Raw genomic sequence first — 17,796 nt, 5'->3', positions numbered from 1 at the left:
TAACCAGCTCTTCATGTTAGAGGATGATGAGGAGATCACAAGGTTTTATCCTCTGGGGAACATGAATCACAAAGTTTTATGGTGATGCATCTTGTTGAGATATTCCACTCTCCTCCAACCTGACAAGTTTCCACTTATTCGAAGGAAATTTTCTGTAAAGGACAGGCAGCAGCAGATATGACGATGCCCTTATAAAGAGCAGAGGGAAGCCTTTTCTGGATTTATACTGGTGTCCCAGAGGAGGATGCTGGTAAGCGGCTGAAAGAGGATCCAGACGGAACGAGAGGTATGCACCAAAAGAATTAATGCCACCAAGCCTCATGCTCCCCCTCCCTGTTTACTTGATTGTAAAGGACACAGACCACATAACACTGGCTAGAGTTTCACATTCTGAAAGAGGGAAGCCTGTGAGCGACTGCACGGCCGCTGATGTTATCTGAGATGATTATGGACGCCACACGGTAGGGTGACTCTGTTTTTTTTCCTCCCAGATGCTCCATACTTTGACATGTTGTCACCAGCGTCCCACAAGAGCCGCCGTCCTTCCTCCGGCCGGCTGCACTTCTAGACTCCCATTGGCTGCTGTCTGAAGGAGTGGGTGTGGTCCTGCATGTCTAGCCTCCCACTTGTCAGTCTCGTTGGACAGGAGGCACCGTAAGAAGGCATGTTCACAAGCTCCTCCTCGCTCACTGCTCTCTCTTACACACACAGGCAAACCCAGCTTCTGTTATGGCAGGGGCTGCTCATTGGCATTTACCAAACGGCCGCGGCATGCCCCTCTCCCTGACAGCACCTCCCTGCCTTCTCAGGAGACAGACAGTCAGGCTGAACTAGCTGAGAGCAGACTGTGGTGGACTGTCTGGCAAACACACCCTCAAATCAGCAAGACAAAGTGGGGGGAAACTGCTGAACATGCCACAAGGTAAGCTCTGATACAATATTCATCTCATATCTTTCCAGCCGGCGGAGGACTGTTGGATTGGATAGTTAATCAAAGCTGAGATGCTGAACATTGACCTTGAATGTCTTCGATCAGGGACCGGCTGCTCTAAATTCAGGGTCGGGGAAAGCTTTTGACTCTGAAGTGATTTAACGAATTGTGTGGATGGGACCCCGGGGCCTTGGCAGAATACTAAACAGACTTTCAGGACAACAACTTTTGCCTTTTAAAGATTAAATGTCGAAATGTACATTACATTTTTATTACACACGCTGTGAAGAAATGCACTTGAACTGACACAAACACACACATGTTGCATGTAAACACACCCCGGAGGCAGCACACTTTCTATTTTAACCTTGCCATGTTAACATACCGCCGCTTTCTTTCCTTGCGTGAAGCCCCCACTGGCAGCTGTTTTATCCCGGGAGCTTTGGCTCCACATACCATGCAATGAGGCTTTGGATGCCACATTTGCAACTCTGACCCTGTTGCTGTTGGAGTCGGACCAGGGCAACTCCAGTGCTCCAAAAGTCCCAAGACAAAAAAAAGAGAAAAAAAACAGCATGCAAAGTGAAAAGAGATCACAGATTTCTAGGAAGTCTTTATGGAGACAGTGAGTAAAAAAAAAAGTGCCGGGGCAGGAGGAGAGGGGGGCCTTAAGTCCAAACAGTTGGCTTTGGTTCCTGAATCAACTCCGAACAGAAGACGAGGTTTAGAGTTATGCGCTGGAAAAACCACAGACTGTACAGCCAAAAAAAGTGGAGGAGAGGAATGAACTTTCCGGGAACAGAACATAGACAGTGAAACATGTGGACGTATATAAATTGTGCAGGGAGATGGACTGTGAGAAAGAAGAGGCGTGTGTGTGTGAGGCAGGTAAAGCTAGGGTGGTGTAAGCAAATAATACAAATCAGGCATGTGCACAGGAAAAACAGTTTCAAAAAGTGGTACGTGACTGCCAGGTCAGACTCATGCAAATCCATGAAAAACACCAAAAAGAATGTGCACCGATTCCACCAGTTGTAAGAAGACTGCAGCAGCTTTGTGAGGCTACCAATGTCATCTGCTGACAGGGCAAGTCGGTTGGGCAATATCTCACCTAGGAGCTGTCGCAATATTTCCGTCTAGACCAAAGCGGTGGAGCAACCAACCAACCAACCAACCAACCACGCCGACTGATGCAGCGTAGCCTGGAGCCGCAACACCAACGTGGCCGAAGATGAGCATCAAATCTGTGCTGGTGCCACCGAAAATTAACCCAGATCTTAGCTTTTGTTGATTTCTATGTTAAATATATGATGATCCCTTTGTCCCCGTGTGATAGTCAAGTCAGATCGTTGCTCCATAGGGCGGCTGATGGCCCCGATGTGTCATGATGTTTAATTTGTGGCTTCAGTAAAGAATGCTGCGGATAGGCATGTTGTGATTATGAGGTTTACGCTGATGCAGGGAGCCTAAAGGTCTGTGTGAGGAAGGACGCAGAGGAGGAGAGCAGCTGTTGTGGGAACAGAGAGATTAGAAGAACTCAAATAAAGGAAAATGGCTGCATACGCAAAAAAAACAAAAACAGTCACATTTCCGCTGACTAAAACACACCAAGCTGGAGCTGGATACAAAGGAAGCTTTGACTTAAAAAAAAAAAAAAAAACTCAAGAAAAAACACCGAGCTCCCTCTGATGCTTGACTTTGGATGAGTTCAGTGTGCGCGCTGCTGTTTTGCTGGGGCCTGTTTGGGGTAACGGGCGAATATTTTACGTTTCATTTCTTGGGTTTCCTGTGAGGTGGGCCCGACTGCTCGCTCCGAAGCACCAGACAATTAAAACCCGTGCCATGGAAATGTGGGGGGAGTTAGGCAATGGCTCCTGGGAATTGCCTAACCCCAAACGCTGCTATATTGTTTCCTCTGCGGTAACCTGGGCAGGATGAAATGCTCGGGCCTATATTTATGTGTGAGAAAAGGAGTGCTTGTGGGCAACAGCGAGCAGCTTGCGTCTCACTTTGTTTGTCAGGGAGCTGGAAATAAATCGTCTGACAATTAGCGTTTCTGTTTCTGAGTGCTGCACGTAGGGTTTTTTCTCCTTTTTTTTTGACATTTTGATTAGCCGTCGTCCATCATCTGACATTTTAAAGGAATCTCATTTTGGGAGATGTTCACTTCGACTGCTCTCCTCGGCGCCTGTCTGGCTGCTTCGTATGACGCTAAATGAATCATCTCCTGTCTGTAGCTTCATTAGCATACTGATATCTGTCATCTCATCTTTTAGTTAAGGTGAATTTCCCCTCAAAATGTGATTGAATTTTCATATTTTTCCACATAGTAGACACCTCTTACTGTGCTTAAACTATTCTTTTTTTTTCATACTCGTGGAAGAATTTCCTGAGAGTGTTTTCACTCTATTGAAGTCGAGCCAGCAGCCTGCATTCTGCACGACTGAGCCAACGGAGACTGATTGAGCTGTCTGCAGTAACAGGTGCTCCGGCGCTGACTGACAGAGTCGTGCTCGTAGTCGACACGAGGCGCTTTTCCTAATATTACAGCCTCTCCGGCTCCATTGAAACGTTTCTGGTTTTGTCTGTGGAAGTGGGAGCGCATCCACCTGACTGATCTGCTGTTAGCTCGTGTGATGAAGACATATCTGGGGCTCCCTGCCTGCGTGTGCTTTAGCTTTACACCCACATATATAAGCTAAACTTAGACTTGTCAGACGGAGGCCTGAAAGATTCCTCTCCACATCATAAAAAACCCCCTCTGGCATAACAACATACATACTGTATCGGTTACAGTGTTTAACACGTGAGGAACTGAACGTACAGTAAATACCAGTCGTGATCACATTATAAAAGATATATTCAGTAAAATAATTGTCAGTGTTGCTTTGTTTTAACAATATTTCTCAGTAAAAACTGTATATGCCAGCTAGAGTTGGGCACCAAACCTCAGTGCTTTTTGGTATTTTAGCACCAACCTGGGCGACCGTGATTAACTGAGAGGCAGAATCATTTGTTCAAGACAGGCATGAAATTCCCAATAAGAAACCAGCAGTGGTGGAGAGAAACTCAGCACATTTAACCCTATTCAGGACTTTCATGTTGCCATACGTAGAAGGTCTTTCACTGGACCCCAAGAAAAAAAATGTGCAAAATATCTGTTGGTTTTCATTACAGACTTTTATACTATGTTAAATAAATGTTCTGTTAACTTGACACATGCATGACAAATGTCCCTCTTTTTATATTTAAAAACAACACCTGTCACCTAAACCAAATGTCCTGGGGTCCAAAAGACCCCAAAAGTCCTGAATAGGGTTCATCAAATATTGAACTTAAGCACCGTTTTACTTGAGTATTTCCATTGTATGCTACTCGGTTCTTCCACTCCAGTACATTTCAGAATCCTTTCTACTCCACTACATTTAACTGACAGCTTTAGTTTCCGTCAAGATGAGTTTTTAACACAACGGATAATATAACAGGCTTATAATACGCAACACGTTGGTAAAGATTAAAGCCGTGGTTTCCACCTTCTTTGGGTTTCTGATGTCTTACAAAAAGCAGGGTGCAGTCCGGGTCACATTTCAGACGTCTACGAGTCATTCACAGCTTCACTATTTAATGACTTTTCCTTCCAAACGTCTCACATGGTTTCATTTGAGTTAATGTGCAAATGATCCAATATCTCACCAAAAATCAAAGATTAGAGAAAAACTGAAAACAGGTTTGCGTGTCAAAATGTGTTTTTTTCCCCATTTCCTCTCCCATTAATCATCTCGTATTCACTCAGATTTATCTTCTGTCCCCGTGTGCTAAGTGTGCATGAAGCAGCTCGAAGTAGCTCCACCAACAGTAACATGCTGCTGACACACTGATGAGAACTTTCACTGTAATATTTTAATTACATTTTGCTGCGAATACTTATGTACTTTTACTTAAGTAGGATTTTTCATGCAAAGACTTAAGTAAGGGATCTGAATACTTCTTACTTCAAAACCCTAAAAAGGTAGTTTTAAATGCTTTCTTAGATGTAAACTCTTCATCCATTGCTGTAAGTCATCTATATAATAATTTTGCCAATTGTAGATGGTGTTGTATTGCATTATCCCTCAAATTCAGCTCTAAAAAAATGTTGTTTGGGTCATGGAACCAGAAGTTTTATTATCATATCATCACTAGTAGTTAAAAAAGAAGTATTTAACCCTATTTATTCAGTCTTGTGTGTCTGTTTTCTCAAGATATTTACAATTTTGTGTCCTATTTTTCCATCTTAAATGACAGCCTCCACCTGTCGTGCATGCCAACACCCTGTAGGTCTGCACTTTTACAAGACGCGCTTCCCAAGTGTACATGTACATGCCTAAGTGTTTACGTCTTATTCTGTAGAAATGAGCTCATCCTTATCTGTAATTGACAGATTTGTTGTTGTTTATTTCCGACCATCAGCGAGTGTGTGAATGGCGGAGGTCAAAAATTCCCAGCAGGGCCATTCGGTGGTATTTGTCTGTTTACTGCATAGCTGACATTGCTTGGGGTTGCGGTTTGGTGGCTGCCGTGCCTCAAGAGGACAGCGAGCTGCCGCAGAGGCTGGTGGTCGGGGGGGAGAAGAGGGGAAGGGAGGGAAGAGGTGAGGACTGAAGGGAGAAGAGAGGGAAGTAGGGGAATCAGTTCTCCATCAAAGAGATGATGAAAAAAGGGAGAATCAGTAGATTAAAAGGGCAGTCGAGCTATGCTGTGTAAAAACAATACAGTCGAATGCTTTAGGTAGAATATAAGTACGGAAACGCAAGTCGGAGACAGCTCAGAATAAGTAAAATGAGAATCTGCGAGGAGACTGCAGACCTAGTAGGAGGCAGGAAGGGAGGAAAGTAGTGACTCAGAACAATGGCTGTCTGTATTTATGTCTGTAGGAGTATATTTTGCACCGCTGGCCATAGCTGCTGGGCTGAACAGTTTCAAGCTATTTTCAGCTCTCCTCCTGGATGGCAGGGCTGTAATCAAGTGAAGATCAGGCCTGCCACTGCTGAATAATAGCCGCCTGGTGCATGGAAGAAATGAAGAAGTGTGAGAAAAACAGAAATCTCCGGGAAAAGAAAAAGAATGAGGGGAAAGAATAGAGAGAAAACGTAATTGAATGTTTGTGTTTGTGCACTCTGCGCTACATGTGGGTGAATGAATAGGAGGGAGATTGTGAATGGAGCACAAAGAATTATTACAGTTCCATCTGGTCATAAAATTAAGATTGAGTCTCCCACCACAAGCACCACAGCTAAACCTCCAGTGAATGTCAGTGCCAGGATTCGTCTGTTTTCGCCCCCAGAAATCAGGCTTCATTAAATTATAATATAATCACACAATAACCACTTCTGCCACTTGTAAAAAATGCCCCAACAGCTTTTTCTTGTGTTGTTGGCTTAATTAAGTCCCCTTCTTTTATTTTGTTTGCTTTGTTAGATACCAAGGCTCCAACCAGATAATGTGACAACAAATTGTCCGGGGAGCAGAAGAGAACTAATGATGGAAGGACAAAATGGTAAACACGATTCTTCATCATGTCACAGTTCTGCTAAATGAGGCGTTTATTTGCAATACTGCTACTAAGTTTTTTGCTTTAATGTTTACAGGAAACATCTCACCTTTTAAAACAGCAGAGAACGGAGTTAAAGGGAAGCCCCCATACTCAGTAGAAACCCCTTATGGCTTCCAACTTGACCTGGACTTCCTGAAATACGTAGACGACATAGAGAAAGGCAAAACCATCAAAAGAGTTCCCATCCAGCGCCGAAGTAAGGGACCCCGCGCAAGTACCCTACCCAGGCACCTCAACCCTTCTGGGTGTGGCTATCGCCCGAGCCCCTGGGGGTCCACCGGAGCTCTTGGCCCCAGATCTCGACTGTCAGAAGCCCATCACTATGGCTACACTTCCTGGGCATACGATCACAGGCCGCCCCTCTCTCCGACAGGACTCAATTCTCTGGCAGAAATGGAGGCCAGAATCAAGGAGTTCGATGAGCAACCTCTCGGAGAGCACATCAGACCTCACCTCCTCCGTGCCTCCAGCCTGCCACTCACTGTGTTACTCAGACAGGGGTCAGAGTCCACAGATGACCCCAGCAGTCTCCGGAGTTCAAGGGATCACATCGGAGTAAGAAACACCTCATGTGAAGACGTCTTCCATTCTCTAGAAAGCCTTCGCCCACAGGACAGCTCAGGGTTGTTGAGGCGCCTGACCGAAGCCCTGGAACGAGTGGGGGAGCTGGAGATGGAGGTGAGGGTCGTTCCTGAGCTCAGGGCGCAGATCTGCATTCTCCAGGAGGAAAGGGAAAGGCTCCGTCTGGGCCTGAATCCAGACATCCATCCCTCCTCGATGAACGGAACCACAGATCCTTGTACCAACTCTCACTATGGCAAAGTGGACGCCAAAAGGCCTCGGCATGAAGGTCACATCATGTTTCCCAGAAATCACAGCGATGCCTCTAATCCTATACATGAGTGGAGGACGAGCACAGATCTGGATGAGCTGCTGACGGTGACGTCCCTGCAGGCCAAAGTAGCCGTGCTGGAGCAGAAGCTCCACGAAACCGGCCTGGAGCTCCAGAGAGTGCTGGGGATGCTGAGGGAACAGCAGGAGGAGAGCAGAAGGAAAGATGAGAAGACAGAGTACCTCATCAGGAATCCTGGGGTGTGGGTCCGGGCTGAGAGGGTGGTGGTCGAGCAGGATGGAGACGAGGCAGTGGTGAGATCCATTGAACCAGATTACAGTAAAGCCTTCATCGGTACAAGAACTGTTCCCACAAACGGTCAAAGAAGTCGCCAGCCCGACTCTGTAGTCAGTTCTGCTGAGAGAGCGTCTGTGGAAGCTGCTGATGCTTCAGCTGAGGCTACAGACACAGCAGTGGTCGTTCACCACATAGAGAAGATCAAGAGTCTCCTGGATCAGCAGTGGGAGTGTTTGTGTGCAGAGAGCAAAGGGGATAAACCTCTAAAGCACCCAGATCCCAAAGTCAACTCTCTGCAGCAGGAGATGTTGGAACTTGTCGACATCCTGACATCCCACTACAAACAGCACGGACACAGTAACGGAGAGAAGATTCAGCATGGAGGTATTGTTGATGTAATGACTAAATGATAGACATACATACATACAGACAGACAGACAGACAGACAGACAGACAGACATATCTCATGATACAGAAAGCCCCACCTTCCACAATGGTTTCTCAGGTTTGATATGTATTAAATCCTGGAAGTCTGAATCCTTGCTTTCCAGACTGTCTTCAGTGCACTGCCGTTTCAGGGCGATTGTGAAATGTGCATTTCCACTCAGAGAGGGAGCGTTCTCTTCTTGCACAGAGAAAACCAAATTGCTGTTGCGGTGGGCAGAGATGACCTTCTGTAACAGCAGCCGCTCCAGCAGAGCTGAAGCAGCCCCCCTGCTGAAGACACTCTGCTGTCTGATCAGTTGTGTAGGGGATGTGTCATACTGTCCATTGTGTTGAGCAGCTTGTGTCTGCTCCTTCTCTTCACAGCTAACTCTGGGGTCTCTAGAGCTGGCGGACCCTGGCACCGAGCCAACCTTAGTTCTTTATCGGCTTGTTTAGTTTCTTAGAGCTCTGATGTTGATGTCCCATAGGATGGCTGTGAAGACAATCAGACTGGTAGAAGATACTTTACATTTAACTGCATATATTGAGGGACCAAAGCTTTGCAAGAAGTTTAATCTGTCTTCCTGCAGAGAGCTTCAGCGCTACATTTCCTGTCCAGGCAGTCGTCTTGGTGACCATCACCTCTAATTAATAGTGTTTAGCTAGCCCTGGTCCTCCTAAAATCTACAAACACCTCCTTTGTCTTGGTCACATTCAGGAGGTTCTCTGCCTGTATCTATTCTACAGAAGTCAGTTGAAAGCAAATAATGATACTGCAAATGACTGACAATGCCCTCTTACCAGTTATTTTGATCACAGTTGCTGCAGTGAAGCAGAATCTGGTGTAGGGGCTTAATGTTAGAAAGAGACCTAATCTTAAAAACAAGAAGTCAATAGTAGTTTTCATGGCACAACAACCACATGTTGCACTGTAACATAGATCCTATAACCTACACATATGTTTTCTGAAGAATTTGTGGGGGACGAAGGGTGAGGTGATAACAGTCGCCAGACAATGAGTCATTAATTAAGGTTAACCAAAGTGCTGACAACAGGGAACATATTCAAACATGTTTTGATGGTGGCTGTCATCACTATGCTCTAAAGCTGTGGTGAACGTGTGTCTTTATTAACTTCCAACCTGAGTGATAACATTTTTATGTGTAGTTAGCAATCTGCTGTATTTAATTGGTGCACGCAACTATTCGACCCCATTTGGTTGCTTTGAATCGTTTTAATTTTCAGTCTGAGAACTTTTCCTTGTTGAAAGCGACACAAAAAAAAAAACAGCAGTCAAGATGAAAGAATGGATGTGGATGTCTAAGATGAGAAAAGATTACAGACATTCATGTTGCATTGGAAACTTTAAAATCCAACTTTTCAAGTTAAACTTTTCAAATCTCATATATTCAGCCTTTAAATCTTCTTAGTCAGGGATGTGATTTTACCCTGTGCAGAAGTCAGTGAAGTTGAAGTGAATAAGGGGCATTATTAAATACGTTTAAATGGGGTTATTCAAATTCAAGCATTGTGAGATGAGTCGGTGCGGTTCTCTGTAATAGTCCTGGAGTTATAAGCCACAGAGGAGGAATCATTTCTACAGATTCAGTCCTAAAAGCTACAGCACAAAACAGCTGCATCAGCACACGAGTAAAGGTTGATGAGAAAGTGAAGGCTTTTCAGTTGATCCAGATTCAAAGCAGGTTCTGAAAATCCTCATTGTTTACTTCAGAAAAGGCCACATCATGATATCCACTGGTGAAATTGAGACCAACAGGCAGATACAGACGGGTGACCAATCAAAGGAAAACCAACGTAAAGCGTCTTAGTCAGGTGTTGAGCCACCACACGCCATTGAAATAGCTCCAGTGCACCACAGCATTGATTCTCCAAGTCTCTGGAACTCGATTGGATGCATGAGATGATGGTTCTGGAGAACGCTGTCTCACAACTTGTTATAGATGTTCAGTTAGGTGGAGATCTGTTGATTGTGAAGGCCGTGGAATCCGATTAATGCCATTTTCGTACTCGTTAATCCTTTCGTACCCTGTTTCCACCAAAAAGAACCAGGTGCCAGTTCTGTGCCAGTGCTAGTTCCAGTGCTTAGTTGGTTCAAATCTGACACCTCCAAAGAACCGGTTGTTTTTCCATCGGTAAGGAGCCAAGCTAGAGCCACGCCATACGTCACTGCATGTTTACCGAACAATGCTAGTGCCACATGGAAGTCCACACAGGACTCCAGACTTTTATTTTTTACCTTGTCACAGGAAAAACATATGACTTGCACTACACACCGGCACAGAACTGGCACCTGGTTCTATTTGGTGGAAAAAGGTATCAGTGACCCCTTGTGCACTGTGAGTATTGTCATCCTGCAAGACAACGCTCCATTGTAGGGGTCAAGGGGTGTGGATTCACTTTGATTTGTTAGATAGATTATATGTAAACTGATGCCTGTTGTTGGTTTGGGTTTTTGTTTAGATGACGCAATGTTGTTGTGCATCTGATATTTCATCTCATCCTTTTGTCCTCCATGCAGCCTCTAAATCCATCCCGAAGACAGATGGATGGGCCAGGATGTCAAAAGACCTATATTCTGGGGGTGTTAATGAAGGGTTAGTAAATAACTCTCACTGATTTTAGAAACCTTAAAAGCTATGATTGTTGGTTGCTTGACTTGAGGTTTTGTAAGCTACTGTTGCATGGAGAAAAACATAATGATTTAAGACTGAAAGATGGATACCACTCCCTGCAAAGTGGTCACTGTCAGCGAACATTAGCCATATTCCAAAGTTTGCTTCATCCTTCTAAGTCGGAGAAGTCAGACAATAACACGGTTTATGGCTCAGTGTTGCAGTGATGTACAATATAAAATCTGTTTGGGTGTGACAAAGAAGAAACGCAGGCCTCGGGATTCATTTGTTTCGGCTTTGTTCATAAATTTGCAGCCGTTGAAGCTTTAAAACGATTGGACTGGAGTTATATTTAACATGAATAATGCATCGGCGCTCTTTTCCAAAAAGTCCTGCCTCTGAGTGAGTCAGCTCAGACATTGTGGGGAAAGTGGTTGATTGACTTTAATGTTAATTCCCGATGCTGTAAATCTGGACAATATCAAAGAGACGTTGTTTGGCAGATCCTCAGAGTTTACTGACCTCATCAGGCAAACGCATCCCGAAAATCAATGAGGCTTTCAATGTCCTGCCCCGCTTTCTTTTCGTTCCCTTTTTCTCAAGATGCAAAATGACCGCAAGTGGAAATCTGGTCGGCCAGGATGGCGTTCATGGTGATTTGGAGGAGAGGGAAAGCAGCACAAGCCCTCTGGAGATGGCTGCTGCCCAGGTGAATGCAAAGCCGGAAAGGAGAGGGACGGAGGAGGAGAGGCAAACATGGCCAGACAGACAGATGATATCTGTAAGAACAGGATCAGGGCGGACAGATGGAGGCGAAGTGTCTGTGGAAGCTGGGGTTCCAGCGAAAACGGCCAAGTTGAAAGCCCAGCCTCCAGGAGAACAGATGGAGGGCAACTCTGGCTCAGAATCAACCACCAGGGGCAGGTGAGAGAACGCCTTATCAGTATCTGTTTGCTAAATGTAATTGCACCAGTCAGGAAACCGCTCCTACTTTTAATTTCATCTCATGTGAATACATACTCCTTTCACTGGAGGCAGGTTATCTTTCTGTTCTCACCGTATTCACAAACCTGCGTGCTTTTTTCTTCTAGTGAGATAGTGAGTGCAGATTTTCTGTCTGCTTGTCACTTCCTCAAAGATCACATGGACAACATGGACAACCCCAACGACGACATGGTGAGCACTCTCGATTATTTACAGAAACTTTTAGTCCAATCTAAAGAAATATTTTATTTGATACTGAATCAGCTCACAAATACGAAAGCTGGACATAGGATCAAATGTCTGTCTTTCATGAAAATAGGGACACTCACCTACGCTTAATAGTGATCTGACTCTGCAGCTAGCATCACTTAGCTTAGCATATTTACGCACATTGTTTTGGTTCTACAGCCTGCAACATTATCGTTTTGTTTGACTCTAATTCTTCTCAACTTTCTGTAAAAAAAAAAAAAAGCTATGTAGGTAACTTGCAGGAACATTTTGCCCAATTTAGCATTTAAGTAGCCAGATATTTGCTGGTGGAGACCAAAACAGAGCTTCAAAGAAAGTGGACGCTAAATCTTTTACAAATTCTAATGAGTGAACAGAAACGAAATTCCTAATTAATGATCATTTCAGCTGTTGGACTATCAGCAGCTCATGTGCTGACAAACTCCCACACGTGGTTATTACTGCTCTAAAGCATGACTGTTTCAATTAAAGAGGATCAGCCCCACATGGACGACATGTCAGTCAGCTTCATCTTGTCAAAATCCTTCCTGTGCTCCCACCTGTTTTCCAGAGGAAGGCCCTGATCGTGTTGTTTCAGCACTGGTTCGCTGCGGCAGCCGAAGAGGCTTCTGTGGTCAGCAGGGTCTCCGTTTACCTGAAAGAAGTGAAGAAGGCGACACCTGCTCTGCTGACCTTCCTGCTCAACCTGGCAGATGACAACGGCAACACGGTGCTGCATTACAGTGTGTCCCACTGCAACTACAGCATCGTCAGCCTGCTACTGGACACAGGTGAGACATAATGTGCTGTCAGAGCTGTTATACATAGAAATAGGTGGATTCTAAGTATCAACATCTCCTCTGTGATACAGGCATGAGTGACGTGAACCTTCAGAACAACGCCGGCTACACTGCAGTGATGCTGGCCTCGCTGACGGCCCCTGATGGACCCGGTGGGATGGAGGTTATCCGCAAGCTAATGGAGCTGGGCAACATCAACATTCGCTCCAGTCAGGTACCACAACCAATGTAGAAAACTGTAACAGGAGTAAATAATGGTTGGCTTTGGTCTGGAGGGTAATGGAGATGTCAGTGAGGATGAACAGTTCCCACCACAGTTATACTCGACGCACCCACTGCTGACTGAGATTACATCTAAACCTAATACTACACAGAATATTAAAGAGTCACTCCATTGATTTAAACCATGGAAATAAGTTTGATAAACAACAGTTGCATATCACTGCTGTGGCTCTGGGACGAGCTTTTAAATGAAGAATCTGACATGAAAACAGGGCTTTTGCACAGAAAACCTGTGTTTTTAGGCACCAGACTGAGACCAGCTGGTTGCAAATGGAACCAAAAATCTGACTAAAATTTTTAATGGATCACACCTGATATTTTGCAGGTCTGTCTATATGTGTGTTGGTAGGTGGCACAGGTTATTAAAATCACCCAACTTAGATGAATCTGGCATTAAAACGCTTAATTTTACTCTTTTGAAACCACCAAATCTTTGATCACTCACCTGTTTGATTGCTATAGTAACTGAGTGGAGACTAGAGGCTTCTCTAGCTTCTCTTGTTGTAAAAAAAGAATGGTTTAAAACATTTATTTCCACTGTGTAAAAATCTTTTATAACATTTGTCCAGGAATATAGAACTAACAAAAAAGGTTCAAATGTATTATTCAGTGCCAAAAGACGTGGCGAAGGCTTTTGCATGTGACTAAATTATATGCTGGTGCACATAAATGAAAAAGTTTGGTGCACCAGTGAAACCAATCTAAAAGTTAGTCTGGAGCCTTGGTTATAAACTTAAAAGACATTTAGCAGAGAAGGTCAGAAAAAAGATGCAATTAAGAAATAATATGGGAAACAAAGGATCCAGTATTTGGAAGTTTACTGGTGGCTATAAGTCAGCATGTCTTGTTTTTTTTTGCTTTTACAGTCACCCAAGCTTTTGAAAGTGCAACGTTAAACTGCTGAAGAGTCTCTTTAAAGCTCCCTTTAAATCTCAGAGGGAGACATAAAGTAGAAATAGTGTCTTTTAAACAGTCGTCCATCTTGTGCTTCCTCCCTCTACACGCAGACGGGTCAGACGGCGTTGCACTTGGCAGTGAGACACGGCCGAGTGGTGATGGTTCGCCTGCTGCTGAGCTACGGCGCCGACGCCAACATCCAGGACAGCCAGGGCACCACGGCCCTCATGTTCGCATCCGAGAGGGGCCACACACACGTCGCAAGGCTGCTGCTGGAAAGGAGCCAGTGTGACCTGACGCTGACTGACAAGGTAACACCGCTGCTAACGAGTCCCAGAGACAATTTATTACTGACATCCTCCTCTCAGCAGAGAGAGAAAAACATCCTTTCCGAGATTGCAGAAGAAGATTAGTCTTTATTTGAACAGCCACTGATGTGAGAAGCCGCTTGCGTCACAACTGTCTGTGATCATTACACCAAAGAAATCACGGTTAATCAAACAATAATGTCTTGACACAGAAATCCTACAGGCGGCGAATACATTAAATTGAATTCTGGGACACTGAGTTCACACGATGCCTCCATTTCTCTCGTGAGCCCCTGTTAAATATGTGAACAAAATGGCACATTTTTACCTTTGTGTTCACATAACTGAGCGCCAAAAGCAGCTTAGATGTTTGAAAGCTTGAATGTGTTGACTCACACTGTGCGGACGTGGGTGGACTGACAGTCTGGATGCGGCAGAATAGAGCTTTCCCAGGATTAATCAAGGCTACAGTAAGACAAATCTCCCTGGGCTGAGATGAGCTAATCCGCTAACAGTACCTTATCTGCCAGTCTGGAGCGAGTGGAGGCAGGGGAGAGAGCAGAGGAGAGGATGCAAAGTGCGTCTTCTACTTTTGACAGCCTGCCTTTTAAGTGGAGTGAAGGAAACAAAAAAAAAAAAGCCGTGGGCATTCTACCTTGACTGTGAACCCTGTTTCACCTTGACATAAACCCAGATAATTAGACTAATTAGACTGACGAAATTAAATCTTAACCCATTTATCTTATGAACTGGAAACGCATCCTTGCTTATTCTAGGAGACTGTTAGATAAGCTAGCAGTTCTGTGAGGCTGCACTTAGCCGTAGCGGCGCTTTGAGCTAAATGGTAAGATACCCACGAAGACAAAAGCAACACGCCGATGTGAAGCAATTATGATGTTTATCCTGTTCTGCACTTTAGCTTCGCATGATAGCATCTTGCAAAAAAACACAAATGAGATTCTCATGTTGCTGCAAGGTGGCTCGGTGGTTAGTATTGCTGCCTCGCAGCTAGAAGGTCACCAGTTCGCGTCCCAGTGACGACACCTGAGATCTTTCTGTGAGGAGTTTGCATGTTCTCCCCGTACAGCGTGGGTTCTCTCCAAGTTCTCCGGCTTCCTCCCACAGTCCAAAAACATGCTGAGGTTAATTGGTGATTCTAAATTGTCCGTAGGTGTGAATGTGAGTGTGCTTGGTTGTCTGTCTCTAAGTGTAGCCCTGTGATAGACTGGTTACCTGTCCAGGTGAACCTGCCTTCACCCTGAGTCAGCTGGGACAGACTCCAGTCCCCCATGACCCTAGTGAGGATTAAGTGGTGTATAGATGATGGATGGATGGATGTTGCTGAAACAGGAAAGCAAGGGGATCACCAAAGTCAGTAGGATTCACCATCTGGGGACCACAAATCCATCCAGTAATTGTTTAAATATGTCAGACTGAGCTAACGTGGTGGATCTGTCTAGCCATGCTAATTCCTTGTCTTTTGTCCTCCAGCGGGGTCAAACTGCGCTCTCCATCGCCATGCAAGGTTCCCACACTGACACCGCCGCCCTGCTGCAGGCCCACGCTAAAGCTCGAGCTCTGTAGACGTGGAAAACCAACGAAAAGATCTGCAAACATAAAACCTTCGTTTTCACATGTGGTCTTTTCTGTCTGAGGCGCTTCGAAATGCAGACGGACGAACGTTATCTCAAGCTTCAGTCCATCATTGTAATCAGACTCTACACCATCAGTGAGGGAGGTGAAGCTCACAGGAGGGCCATGGTCGCTGGTGAATGTGCTGGTTTCTATCGTCTGGATGTTTATAGTTTTCTCTGATCTTTGCACATCCAAGTAGCAGCTTAGCTCTGCAATCTATGCAATTAAAAATATATATTTATTACGTTTATTGTTTTGGTCACATGTTAACGATTATATAAAGGTTTGAACTTATAATAAAGAACTACGTATCTGTTTTTAAGGGGAAATGACAGTTTGCGGTTTTGTTTTTGCAGCAGCTAAGCACCTTTTTAAGTAAAATGCTTGCAAAACACACCCTGCATGCCACTCAGCATGAACTTTTGGTGCCTATAATCTGTTGATACTGATGTATGCACTGTCTGTTTTTAATAAAATGGCCAAATGATGCTGCATTGTTTCAAACAAGCAAACACGCTCCGGGGCTCGCCGAGTTGTCACGGAGCATCGAAAGCTCATTCATCAGCTTTGTTGCTGTAGGTTAAAAACCTGACCAGCAGGTGGCGCAGCTCTTCCACGTCAGCCCCACCATCGCCAGCTACATCAAACATAATAACACACATACAGGAGGCAACAACATACATAAAGCTAGAATTCTAAAACGGGCATATCCGAGGGATTACATCTAATCCCTTTCAAGTGTGACAGACAATTATAGACATGACACCCACCGATTTGTGCTAATTCCACTGTGAGAGAGGACACAAATGAGATTCACCTGCACTCCAGCTGCACAGCGCCCAGGATGGTCCAGTCAGTCGTGAAAGCAGATTTGTTTGAGTGGCCTTTGTTCCCCCAAACCCCCCCTCCTCAGAGACCAGTATGGGGCAGAGCTTTGGTTTTTGCTGTGAGGATTTAAGATTATGTTTGTGAGATAAGACAAAAAAAAAAAGGATTGAAGCACAGACACGGGAAAGATGCTGAATTTCTGTCTGACAGAGCAAAGCGATTGCATTTCCCCGGAGGATTCCTTCTTCATGCCGAGCCGTCTGACCGTCCTGCTGTAATGACCCTGAGCAAATATACATCCTCAGAACGAGAGAAAGATGAAGATAAAAGCACGGAGACGCAGTAATGAAGCCAGTATAGAAACGCCCTATCAAATAAAGCAGTGTTTTGAACAGATGACCTATATGTTTGGTGACCTACAGAGTCGACCACGTTTAGAACAGCGTGTGCACGTTCCACCGATGTATAGGTGCAAAACAACCCTCCCCCACCCAAAACAGGCCTTCATGCCACAATGAACAAAGGTGTTCCTGTCAGCCTTTGTGCAGCAGTGAACATCTGTGTCACCTCTTTTGTCTGCTTCAGGCACCGGCAGACTAATAAAAAAATACTTATTGCATAATATCCTAATGGGCTGTGGTACGACAAGGAGACTGAAGGCTTTTGCCCTGCTCCGGTTTAATAATGATAATGGACTGGATTTATCTACTACTGTTTTTCTGTCTGCTGATGAATCACTTTGCCACTGGGTGAATGCAAAACACATCAGCGTGGGGGATACACGCAGCCACCGGTACGAACAGCAATGTGTAGCGGGTAACACGAGCTCGTGTTATCAAACGGAAAACAGATATTTCTGCACATTTCGCCGTCGCCACATGCGCTGAATGTTAACGAGTCACAGAAAAGGAAAAGACAGAAAGAAAACATCACAAATCTTTCTTCTTTCTTCTCGGCCTGAGCTGCAAGTTCTCAGTCAGATCGCCTGGAGATAATTTCAACGCGGGATTTAGTGGTTACAGTCGCCTCAGAGAGTGTTCTCGCGCCTTCACTTTTTTCACACTTTAGTATGATAAATTTAGCTTGACGGGATCTTGCCAGGAAGACTGAGACGAACTGCCA

General features: G+C 44.8%; 1 protein-coding gene across 1 annotated transcript; it reads left to right on the top strand.

Annotated features, from left to right (window-relative positions):
• Nucleotides 1-642: 642 nt before the first annotated feature.
• On the top strand, nucleotides 643-16,335 carry LOC103364340 (KN motif and ankyrin repeat domain-containing protein 4-like). The gene is made up of 10 exons (XM_008291458.1): nucleotides 643-922; nucleotides 6,389-6,467; nucleotides 6,559-8,037; nucleotides 10,619-10,694; nucleotides 11,316-11,636; nucleotides 11,804-11,888; nucleotides 12,496-12,715; nucleotides 12,796-12,938; nucleotides 14,014-14,214; nucleotides 15,703-16,335. The coding sequence occupies exons 2-10, from the start codon at nucleotides 6,449-6,451 to the stop codon at nucleotides 15,793-15,795; spliced, it is 2,637 nt and encodes an 878-aa protein (XP_008289680.1). The 5' UTR covers nucleotides 643-922; nucleotides 6,389-6,448; the 3' UTR covers nucleotides 15,796-16,335.
• The last annotated feature ends 1,461 nt before the right edge of the window (nucleotides 16,336-17,796 follow it).

Source organism: Stegastes partitus, unplaced genomic scaffold (assembly GCF_000690725.1).
Source record: "Stegastes partitus isolate 25-593 unplaced genomic scaffold, Stegastes_partitus-1.0.2 Scaffold0, whole genome shotgun sequence".
NCBI lineage: Eukaryota > Metazoa > Chordata > Actinopteri > Pomacentridae > Stegastes > Stegastes partitus.
Note: the sequence above shows the minus strand (reverse complement) of the source record. Positions and strands in the feature narration are given on the sequence as shown.

Excerpts from the sequence above, each read along its gene's own strand:
- LOC103364340 (XM_008291458.1), top strand. Across the intron at positions 11,637-11,803 it reads GAATCAACCACCAGGGGCAG|TGAGATAGTGAGTGCAGATT; the intron begins GTGAGAGAACGC and ends TTTTTCTTCTAG. Across the intron at positions 14,215-15,702 it reads ACCTGACGCTGACTGACAAG|CGGGGTCAAACTGCGCTCTC; the intron begins GTAACACCGCTG and ends TTTGTCCTCCAG.